The sequence below is a fragment of the Hydra viridissima genome, unplaced genomic scaffold, assembly GCF_058129835.1.
Source record: "Hydra viridissima isolate aposymbiotic clone 2 unplaced genomic scaffold, HvirCarnegie_v1 scaffold_7, whole genome shotgun sequence".
NCBI classification, from domain to species: Eukaryota; Metazoa; Cnidaria; class Hydrozoa; order Anthoathecata; family Hydridae; genus Hydra; species Hydra viridissima.
The window spans coordinates 13,041,243-13,053,621 of record NW_028324306.1 but is presented as its reverse complement, the minus strand read 5'-3'; the positions used below and the strand labels follow the sequence as shown (position 1 = coordinate 13,053,621).

The window sequence follows — 12,379 nt, the reverse complement described above, 5'->3', positions numbered from 1 at the left end:
CTTATAAGTGGTCATTGAGTCTGGAGCATTTTGATTTTCTGAACCTTTGTTTTAAGGTCACAATAGTGCATTTCATAAATATATTTGGTCAACATGCGAGTCAAACATGCATGTTGTCTACATTCCTCATACATTTGTCATACTTTTTATTTACACGTGTCAGAAATGTGTTTTGTATAAGTAGAAAGTTATGCCATACATTTATCATTTTCTCTAATTTCACAATAGTATTTTTCTTTTCGCTAGTTTTTTGTAATTTTTCCTTTTTTTAAAACTAAATATTGTGCAGGAAAACCTAAGCTAAACTTTCTAAGAAATTTTTTTGCTTGCATTTTCTTTTTTTTTTTTTTTTTACAAAATGCATCACGTCTTTGCTAAAATTTACTAAAAGCCTCTTAATTCATTTACTATCCTTTTAAAATTACTTATAAAATAATGCTTTTTTATTTGGCTTTTTTTTTGAAAGAACTGTTCACACTGGAAAGACGCCATCCCCGCAAATCAAAACAGGAACAAAAGCTGTGAATTAGAACAGTTACCAATGACAGACAATATATTGGTCATTGACTGACTGATTAAAAAAAGTTGAATTATTACTTTCTGCAAGCGCTCAAAAATTGCCCAAATTAAACGGTAATTGCCAATATCCTTTCCCCAACAAAAAACGGAATAAAAATGTAGAACCATTTGCGTATGGTTGTTACTATTGCTTCTGCTGCTGCTATTAACTGCTAATAATCTTATCATTAAGATATTCATATTTAAAAAAAAAATGAATATAAAAATGTCGAAACAGCTAAGTTTGTTGAAAAGTATTAAAATGTTTGTTGCCTCGTTTAGGCATTGTAAGTTAACACCTCCACAAATGTCATTTAATACTATCATAACATAACAGTTATGACAAACATTTCTATGTTAAGTTTGTGATTACAAAATCATATGTAAACTAAGTAATTTCACCACGGCAAAAACTATCTGATACCTGTTAATTCCAAAAGCTATTATTACATGTCTGAAAGAAATAAGGAATGGACTGATTGTAAGTAAATATTCAGTTTATTGTGCTTTTATTGAGTGTAATTCGTTTTTTGAAAAGATTTAAAAAGTTTCGTGTTGTTAAAGTTCACTAAAAGTTTGTGAATTTTGAGCAGCAAATTGTTTTATGATTTATTTTATATCGAGAATATAAAACATTGATAAAAAATTTAGCACACTCAAGATATAAATAGAAAACATTTTTTCGAAATAATAATAATAGTGAAAATACGAATTTTTAGCTAGTTTAAAAACAAAACTTTTTAATCTCCTGGGATTATAATAACGGAGAAAATAAATACATACTATACATGTTTTTACTAAATTTTTTAAGTTAAAAAAAGAAAAGAGTGCTTATAAGTTCAGCAGACTAAATTAGTTAATAAGAAATGTAGTCACCTTTGTTCTTGTTACAAAGTTCAGCCGTTCTTCTTATAGAATTGAAAAGCTTCTGACATTGACAAGTTGTTGAATTACTCTACCAAACCTTCCTCATTCAGAATCAAACAGTTCTCGAGCCTCATGATATAGCTATTTTGATCCATTCGGGACCCCTTTAATAACCCGACAGCCCGAGAACCCGAAACAATAACCGAAAGGGTTAACGAGCAAAGACAGTTAAGGAACCGAAACCGATAAATTATCGGGTACCCGTTCGAATATTGAATTTTTTATTACCATAAACCCGTACTCGTTTGGTTTTTTTGCTTAATCACCGTTCGGGTCCCGAAAATTAGCAAAAGTTGCCAAAATCGTAGTCATTAACATTCGCTACGAGTTGCTATGGAAATAGGGTACACTTAGTATTTTTGAATGAGTCAGTAGCATGTATTAACTAAAACTTAAATAAGAAACTAAATTAAACTTATTTAAACTAGAAGTACATTAAAGAAGGATATAACTTGAACTGCCGCAGTTACATAAAAACATCAGTAAATGAAGCAGGTTAAAAGTTGTGAAAATAAATGGAGATTTGGTACCAAAAGTTATCTTTCTAAACACACTAGTTGCCTTAGTCATCATAGAAATAAAACTCTAGCAAATATGGCATTTTTACCTTTGAAATTTTACCACTGATTACAAAACAACCATTTAAAATTTAAGGATGTGCTGCTTGTTTAATAAACTGAAAGAAATCAGGGTTTTTAAAAAACATTTTTGACAAACTCTGTCTCCTTCAATGTCATATATGTCCATAGGGGAGATCGGGGCTATTTGGCTGCAGTTTTAGTTTTTAAGCTCTGTGCATTTCTAGGTGAACTTTTTTGAGGATATCAAACTGCACTTCAAAAGAATTGGCAAGCGTGTTCAAGTGTCAATTAAAAAAGAAATATTTGGTAGCTCAAAAAGGGTCTCCAAAAAAGAAAAAAAATATCTGCCAACTTACTCCCGCCATGGCTAAATTGCCTATACTCTCAGGGTAAGTTGGTACACCATATGAAAAGAGACAAGTTTATCAACATTAAGCATCCATTTCAAGCGCATCTTTTTTATGAAAACTCTTGATAATTTTTATCCAAAAATACTTTTTGACATTAACTTTTATTGCCCCAAATTCGATCGAATAGACTTTTCTTCTATAAAAGTGGCATCAACGGTATTTTTTGTAACACTTTTAGAATTGACAGGCCTGTCTACTATCAATTGCAACTACTCTCAATTTTTTTCTCAAATGGAGAGAAGTTGCAATTGATGAAGAGCATTTTTTTCAGTTTTCAGAGGATCCATACGATTTCTTCCCTTCGTGATTGTCAGGCTGGAAGTGCTAAACAAACGCTCTGAGGATGCTAAACATGCAGGAATGCTCAAAATAGCAAAGAAAACCCTGGAATGAATTGGACAGACGTTTAGTTTTATTACCCTTCTGACTTTTATGGGCAAAAAGACTAGCCTTAAGGGCAGAGAGTTTTTACTAAGCTTGTGCCCTAACATTTACAATCATTTGAATTTTTAGAATAATTCGCAACTATTCCCAATTACTAGCATTTCTTTTAACTATTCGCGACTTTGCCAACCGGAGTGCATGAATAGCATGAAGAAAATATGAACATATATATTAAATTTGTTTAACTGTCAAATAGGTCAAGTGAAAATGTAATTTCTGCGATTTTTACGGTTATATTTTTTGTTGTTAACTTTTTTAAAAAATATAAATTATCTTTGAACAAAATAGACCTTTTTCACTGAATAAGCGAAAGATTCGTTCAGAAGTTATTTTTAACGGGTAATCGAAGTTGGGTACCGATTGGATCAATTACATTCGGGTACTGAAAATTTGAATTACCCGAAAGATTGAGTCGCGTCGGGTAAGGAAAATTTCAACTATCCGATCTTATCAGCGTTATCGGGTAAAAACCGTTCGGGTAATTGGAGTCCGATAAAGTTTTTTTGCTTTGATTGATGTCCGATACCCGTTAGGGTCAAGTCTCGTTCGGTTCCTATTGGGACTCGGACAATCCCCAACCCAAACTAATACAATTGAATTGTAGATTTTACAGCTCCGAGACATTTAGATTGGTCTTTTCGGTAGTTAATACATGGAAAAACAATTATCGCTTTATAATTGAAGCCGCTGTTATTAAAATTTGGTACACTTATCAAAGGTTTGAATGTTTCATCTGCACATTTTTTAGTAAATGCGAATAAGATCTACAAACAGTTGCATCCAAACGCTGGAAAAACTCTTAAAAACGCAACTAACAGATTCATTCGACTTTACAAAGTCAAGTTAAGACGCATGCAACAAAAGAAGCAGCTCGATAAAAGTAGATACTGGTTGGTATTGATAAAATCTTATACCCAACTTTGCGAAGGGGTTACAAAACCAGGTAGCGTAAAATCATCATATGATGCCAAAAGCAGAAGATTTGGACGTAACCGTCGGTTTAACGTTGATCAAGTTCTCCGATGAGAAAAAACCTTACCACAAAGACGTTGATGTCTATCGGTAACCAAACGCATTGGCAGGTACAAAGTGTGGTATCGAATTGGTAAAGGAAAGGTTTGAAACCAGCTATCAAAACTGATGACGATGAAGAGTTTGTATTTTTTGTGATAGCCTAACTACACAGACTTGAGAATTATTTCGTGCAGAGGTAAAGTCAATAAATGGAATAGTTTGGTATGGTGTATCACGGGCTACAGATTTATGGCCAACTGTGGATAATGGCATGTATAGATTTTACAAATCTCATATCTTGTTTTACTAATTTACAGATTTAAAAGAAATAATTATTAATCTAAATTAAAAAGTTTTTAAATTACATCTATAGAAAATAAAGTATACTATGTAAGTATACTATTGTATAAATATATTTAAATATGGTGATGAAATTTTGTTCTGTACGTGTTTTAAAAAAACAAGCATAGTAGAAGGTGTAATTATCATTTGGTTGTTTCGCCATTTATCATGTTGTTAAAAAAATTCAGTTAAATACAAAAGTATTATTTTTCGAGGTTCAAAATATTTTTTTAAGGCGTTCCTTTTTTAAACAAATTATGATTATCACCTTAAAAAGAAGCTGCAGTTTCGTGTTTATTTTGAGTAGAAGAAGAATTTCTGGCATTCTAACTTTCATGAATACCTTGTTGATGTTATCAATTACATTTCTTATTTTTTCAAACATTTATCGTAATGAAGAACTATTTAATCACATATCTAATTACATATGAGGAAATGTTGCATTTAAAACATTTAAAATTTAAAAAATATATGATTGTCTACTCTAAAGTTTTCAACCATAATATTTTTAATATATATTTAATAGTATATCATACATATTTTTAATAATTTCAACCATAATATTTTTAATAATTTCGACCATAATATTCAATAAGTACAACGTGGCTATTACGTTTATCCTTTACGTCATACCCAAAACTGTGGTGCAATGCAGTTAATAACCTCCTCGTAACTGATGTTTTTATATGATTATCGCGACCAGATTAAACAGTTACTATTTGTAAGTTGTTTAAAATAGAGATGCATTTTTCTAAGAAGATATAAAGATTTACTATCGACAACTTCTCGAAACGCTTTTATCATGTAAGTTTGAAAATTCATTTCTTGTTGTAAAACCCATTGCTTTATGATTATTTATTTAGGACTTTTACACCAGACAATATCAAAAAAGCTGTTGTTCTTTATTGATATATTTTTCTTAAACATTCAAATAGAAAAAAAATGTGCAAATATATATCAGCAGATTAGCAGAACGACGGTTATCTTGGTTCTTTCAACCGGATTTAGTTTAGTCGCGGCGAAAAATCTTTTGTTATATGATTGCATATTGTCTGTGATTTAAATTAGATGTGGTAGATCAATTAAGTTACGGGAAACATCTTAATCGATGTTGTTATCTAAATTGAAGCCATCTTCAGAGTGATCTGTTTTCTGCGGACAGAAAAATATTCAGATGGGAGCACGGGGATATTGTATATTTATTGTAAAATTTCGCAAACTAAAAAATTTTTCTTCTGCGCATGCTGGCCTTAAAATATTTTTCTTGTCTTGAAAAATATCTTGATTTCACACACAAACAACATTCTTCTCCACTTATCAACAAAAGACAGTTCACTTCTTGATGTCTTGATGCGTTTTGAAAACTTTTGAAATCTCTTTCCAGCCAAGTGTCAAAACTATTTGCAGAAAATTAAGATATTTATTTTGGGTCATTATAAATCTCTGTCAATAAAAATATTTTGTTGTTGCAAATAAACTATTACTTTTAAAATCAAACTCAAAAAGTTAATCATAATACAGATGAAAGATAAGGGAGCTTTTTTAGGGTTGTTTATCACCAGAAGATGATAAAAATGATTTAGAAAATAACTAGTTTACAAAATGATTTCAAAATTGTATTCTGCTTTTTAGCTATAGCTGAAGATGCGCTTTCTGCTCTTCATTGCATTGATTATGGCTGTTTACGTTAATGGCAGCGAAACAAACTTAACCTTAACCACTGACCATTTTTTTGCCACCACAGTTTACACTTCAACCGAATCTATGACAACTACTGAGATTGTTGATAGTAATGGAGGAATTGATATTTCAAAGATGACTCTTGAAGAAGTTTGTAAACTATTAGGATTTTTGGCGGAGAGTTGCTCCTGCACAAACCCAAACATGACCGCTATTTGTGCTTTTATAAAACAAGGAAAAGAAGTAACCGTAACATTTTCTTGTGATAACGTGACAAATAAAGTAATAGGTATCGGAAATCTTATATCCTCAGCTCTTGCATTGGTTGGTAACGGGTTTGTAATTGGCTTTGGACTTATCGGTTGGGGAGAGCTCTCTAGATTTCGCCGATTAATTACAGGCTTAGCTATTTCTGACTTTATGTTCGCGGTTGTCCAAACTATTGTAAGTATTCCTGAGACATGGACATGCCGATGGTTGTACGGTTTAGTTCTGTGTAAGGTTCTTCGAGCTATACTAGCTGCGAGCGCTAATATAGCTGTGGGTTTCATAGTCATTATTGCAGTAGATAGATATCTTGGTATTGTACACCTGTTCAGTGCAGCTTTTAGTAAATCTAGATTGAGAATAGCTATGAGCATCAACGTAGTGGCAGGCTTACTTTCAGTTGTTCCGCCGTTGGTAGTTCTTCAGCTCGGGAACTTTACAACGTGTGAAGAAAAATGGAGCAAAAGTAAATCTACCGTTTACACATGGGTCTTGTTTTTTATATATTACCTTATACCAATAGCTTTGCTAGTTGTTCTTTATACAATAATGATTGTTTGGCTGAAAAAAGTGTACGTAAAGAGCAAAGTTTTAAACGACGAGCAGCAAAGATTACGCGTGGTTAAAAACAAAAAAACGATGATTATGCTCATTTCAATTTTAGTGATGTTTGCAATATTAGTTCTTCCAAACCGAGTTGTTTGGATTATCAATGATCTTTACGGACTGAGCAACATCAAAAATCGAAACGTGATACGCTTTTTAAAAATGATATCTGAGATTCCGTACGGATTTCATGCTGCTGTAAATCCTATTATTTATTCGGTGGTAGATGATAAGTTCAGATCTCAATTGAAAGACTTGCTCTGTATTCTAAATAGGCGTTCTTCATTAGAAGTGTCGTCATCTCGCAGTATGTCTGAATCAACAATTCAGATGAATTTTGTCAGAGCAGGTAATAAAACTCCTTAGGAAGAAACTATTTCAGTTTTCTTGAGATGCGTAAAGATCTATATATAGAACAGGAATAAAACACAAAGTCAAAAAGACACTTAATGCTAAAACTACTTTTAAAAAAGAATGTTTTAATGGCGTTGCGTGTGGAGCGTGTGAACGTGTTGGATGAATTGAAGATGTTGAACGTGTTTACATTCAGTTTTTAATACTTTTAAGATTAAAGCGATATTTTTACCAAAAACGCTTCACGAAATGATGTTTTTCATATTGCTTTGTGAAGATTTCGATATAAATTATTAATATGAGCTGCATTAACTCCTTCAAAAGCAGGAAAGCTTAAGACACAACGGACTGTAAAGGACGTAATCATTAAGTGAATCAAAGGTCTTAAATCTGAAGTTCTTTTAGGTCATATGAAATTTTGACGAATCTGTTTGAAAATAAAGTATAGAATATAATAAATTGTCTTTAGATAAACTGACTGTTTTTTAGTGAGAGTTATGGATAAAACCAGTTCTAAAGATTTTTATGTCTTCATTGAAAAGTACTGATTTTAAATATTGATTTTAAATATTGATAAAAACAACAGTTGCGTAAGTTTGTGAGCGTGTGTAAGGGTATGAAGGATACACTGCAACATGTTAAGTGAATAACGGGTATAGATTGGGCATAAACCGACTCCATGTAACTTAAATCCGTCCTAAATACCAACACTTCTCTCTCCTCCTTGCCATCTTGGTGCGAGAAAGCGATTGCTATACTTTTCAGAATTAAACTTTTAATAAGAACTTAGGCTTTGATTCTGAAAAGCTCTCTTTTAGAAATCTTAAGTTTGACTCTTCACGGATTACCTCTGCACGTATACAAAAAAATTTCATATTGTTCAACTGGAATTAGAATCAAAAGAGATATCAGAACATAAACCAAGTTGTGAAAAGACCTTGAACGGGAATCAGTACAAAGCATGCTAGAACTGATTTTGACATTAAAATAGAAATATTTCGGTAAACTGACTTAGCTTAGCGACATTAATTATCAGAAGATGTTCAATTATTTTAGATTTCTAATGGTTCATCCATGGGCAAGAACAATGATGGAAGTGATAAGAAATCCTTAAAGAAATAGATAAGTAGAAAAATATATTAAAATCATTAAGTATTAATTACAGAATCATAAGTTTAGCAATAATGAGCTGTAATATTCATCATTAACAGGTTCATTCTCCCTATGGATGTAGATTGTTCTCAAGTGTAGTCAAAAATTTACACTAGTGGTTTTTGATGGCTGAAAAAATATTTCAAAGTGCATGTAGCAATTAAAGGCTGTCAAAAATCACAAAAATGCTTGCCCGGGTACCCGTTGAATGAACGGGTAGGTACCCGGGTACCCGTTAAAAAACAATTTTTTTTATAAAAGTTCTACTTATAAAAAATAAAAAACAATAAAAACATCTCAATCAATGATGTCATTCATTTAAAATTTCACTTAAATCTAAACTTTATTTTACATAAAGTGTCCAGGTTATACAACTCCTAATTAAGGTTAAGAAAAACTAAAATGTCTACTATTACGGGTGCCAATGATGTACGCCGTCGATTTACCACATATCCAGAAGTTGAAAAAGCTTATTCTGCTGGCACCGAAGTTGCAGGTATGCACATGTACTTGCGAGCCAAAATAGAAAGCTTTGGGTAACGTTTGGTGCTATCTCGCCAAAACTCTGTGATATTTTCGTTGACAGTCAATGGCGTTTCCGAAAGTTAAGACGCCATTTCATCCATATGTCCAAACCCTTCTTTGGCTGTGCACAGCAATACTAGTTCATCAAAAACATTTTCCTTCGGTAAGTCTGGTTAAGCTTTAATGGCGGAGTATTCATTTCGAATTGGGTCTTTAAAAAATTTTAAAAGCCTACAACGTGGATCTAATACAGATGCTCTTGTTCCAGGTAGTGCACTGAATCTATCCGGAAAATATCTCTTTGTTATTTCAGTAATGACATTTCTGAAATTATTGGCAGCTGTGCATTCATCTAGTTTTGCTACTCAAACATTTTTTAGAATAATAGACAACAGCGGATAAACTAATGACAACGAAGGATATTTGTGACCAGATGACATAGTTATGACCTGCTTTAATGGTTTCAGAATTGGTATAATGGCTTGCGCAAGCAACCAGTTTTCATCCGTCATTTGTAGAGTTGACGCATTTCTTTTTGTGGTAAAATTTCGGTCATACAGCACGGCTCCAATCGCCCAACGTAGCTTCACTAATCTCTCTAACATGTCTAAAGTGAAATTCCATCGTGTAGAGCAGTCTATCATCCTTAGATCTCATTGCTGCTTCTTTGTTATGTAATTCCGGCATTGCTAACGCACTTCGCTTGAAGTGTGCCGCCAAATACCTTGCAGCCCGAATCATATTCACAATTGGTGGAAGTTTCAGACCAGCTCCTATTGCTAACTGTAGCGTGTGAGCAAAGCAGCGCTGATCCGGCCATTCATCAAGAAAGTCCATAGCTTGGTTTATGTTTGAGCCGTTATCGACAACGGTTACGCGTCATTTGATAATGCTGCCCGGGAAGTAACCAACGAGCGGGTAACCGGGTAACCGGGTAACCGGGTACCCGTTGACAGCCTTAGTAGTAATATTATCCGCTCGCCTCTATTATTCATATTACAAAAAGAGTTTAACAATGAAAAAATGTTGAAAAATACCCTTGAAAAAACTGTATGCGTCCGCAATTGGGCTCAATAAATGTGTTGCTGTTGTAATGATCTTGTTGCCAAGAGAATTGTTCTAAAAAGGTCTATGAGATTCAAAAAGCACTGGAAATTTTGATCAATGATTGCAGACAAAAGAAATTTTAAATGAATGCTCAATACATCGTCGAAGAATGGTCAAAAAAACTCAATTGAACTTTGAGTTTTTTAGACTGTTATTTTAACAAAAAATCTAAGCCTTTCTTTAACTTTATTTAAGTTTTAGGAATACGAGAATAATACCAAAATAATGCTGACAGACAATTCCAGGATAATGCAAATGTAAATAAACAAAAAAGAGCCGTAGCATAGTGTTTTTTTAATAGCAAATAGAATTGGATGAAGAAATAAAATTTTAAGGAAGTCCGAAATTTAAGAATAACACATACCTTTCTGGTATTAAATTTGGATTTCTAGTAAACATTAAAATAATGACAAATTGCTGAAAGTTTAAACTTAATTTAAAAAAACATCGAACTTTAACCTGCATGCGCAGTAAAGATTAATGTTTTCTTGTGCGTTGAACATTAACCCTTTCATGCGCTGGGTTGTTTTATAACAACAAATAAGCTAAGCTTCCCTAATGCAAATAGTGCATTCTAACCGATTGAAAACAATATTATTTTATAAAGGAGAGTTGTAAAAGGCGGTAGAAAGAGTCTACTTTAACATTTCATAGTACTACTCTTTTTGTAGATGATTTTTTATGGGTTATGTTAGTTATGTGAAAATAATTTGAGCATGAAAGGGTTAAGTTTAATTTGGTAGCATGCGTTGGCTAAAAATTACGAAAAACTGTAGGAATATTTGGGAAACGACGCACTTTTGTTTTTATGGGAGAAGGGCTGACCAGAGAACGCCATTTATACAAAATGGTAGTAAACATTATTCCATATCCTGTAGAGGCAGTTTAGAAATCCATCTAGTACGACTGCAGAAAAAAATTGATTTTCAAGTTTCTGTTTTATTGGTTTTTGGACCTGCTCATGTGAAAGGAATTTTCTCCATTGAATCTAATGAAAAATATATATAGTTATGCAAATATATATAAAGTTATGCATTTTTACTTTTTCAATCATACTTGTGCCCATTTTTGGCTGCCTTTTGAGGCCATCATTTTTTGCTAAACTTTTACTTTATTTTAAATCAATCCATTAAAATGCCAAATGCTGCCAAAGATCATGAGCAAAACCGGAAATTGATTTGCTATTTATTTTTAGAAAATGTTCCAGGCAGTTGACAACATTTCAAACAGGCTCAGTTTCAAAAATTAACTCTAGAAAATCTACTAAACCATTTGAATTAAAAATAGATAGTACTACCTCCGTTCCACAATGGTTGTCACATTTTGATACCTTTGGTCCGAATATTTAAAATCTATGCTAAGTAGTTTTTTTTTAAAGATTTACTAAATTTACGGTAACTGAATGATTCGGTCAAAGATTTGAATCTCTGCAAGAAGCAAGTTAAATTTTTGACATCGCGACTGAAAGAAAAAAGTTTGCTTGCAGTTGGCATTAAAGCATGCAACTATGGAAAGAGGAGCAGCCAGTTATCTTAATTTTTTATTGTTGACTATTGTGCTACAGTAGCAATATTAAAGACCTTTCCGAAGTTTCTCCAGTAAATTTTTAACGTGATCGGCGTCTATAGATTCATCTAGTAGGAGTTTGAAGACCGTGTTATTGCGCAATGGCAGTCAGAAGCCATAAACTGCTGTAGCTTAATCCGTACACTTGAACAAAACTCATAAAAACATGAAAAAATTACTTGATGCTATTGATTAGAAAATCATATCAGTCGACCATTTTAGTAATTTGAAGGTATCCGAATGCTAACGGGAATGCAAAATGAATGTGTCTAGGAGAAACCGGGGTTAATTGGCCACAGAGGTATGTTAACACACTGCGTTTAACTTTGCAATTTTCCACCAAAAATTTCCGAAATTCATCTTTTAGTGTAGTATCAGGGCTATGAGCGCATGTGCATAGAAGCTGTAGCGAACTTTATGTTTTTTTATTAATTTTGTAACTTTGTAACTATACTATTTTTTCAATTTTAAAAAGCAATAGCATTTGGTACAGGTAAACTCGAATAGATGTAGGTGTTTTATGGTTCACTCTAATCAATAACATTTTGTGTTTCTCAATATCTCGGGTTTTAGGGGATTTATAAGCCATTTTGTGAGCAAAAAGCTTTTGCCTTTAGTTGGCACAATGATCGCGGGTCTAGTTGGCAACATGTGCCAACATGCAACTTTTCGCATTAGTCGTAAATTCATTTAAGTTATATAACACTACAGATCTACAGACATGAGAAGTTATAAAAGAAAAGTAGACAGGCCTGTAAATTCTAAAAACGTTACAAAAAATGCTGTTGATGCTATTTTTATTAAAGAAAAGTCTATTCTATCGACTTAAGGGCAATAAAAGTTAAT

General features: G+C 32.6%; 1 protein-coding gene across 2 annotated transcripts; it reads left to right on the top strand.

Moving 5' to 3' along the window:
* The first annotated feature begins 918 nt into the window (after positions 1–918).
* LOC145184570 (QRFP-like peptide receptor) lies at positions 919–9,865 on the top strand. 2 transcript variants are annotated; one of them, XM_090093894.1, is made up of 2 exons: positions 919–1,039; positions 5,909–9,865. In XM_090093894.1, the coding sequence occupies exon 2, from the start codon at positions 5,921–5,923 to the stop codon at positions 7,193–7,195; it is 1,275 nt and encodes a 424-aa protein (XP_089950020.1). In that variant the 5' UTR covers positions 919–1,039; positions 5,909–5,920; the 3' UTR covers positions 7,196–9,865. The 2 variants fall into 2 exon arrangements, with proteins under 2 accessions (XP_089950020.1, XP_089950019.1); XM_090093893.1 differs by lacking the exon at positions 919–1,039 and adding an exon at positions 4,602–5,080.
* Positions 9,866–12,379: the final 2,514 nt, after the last annotated feature.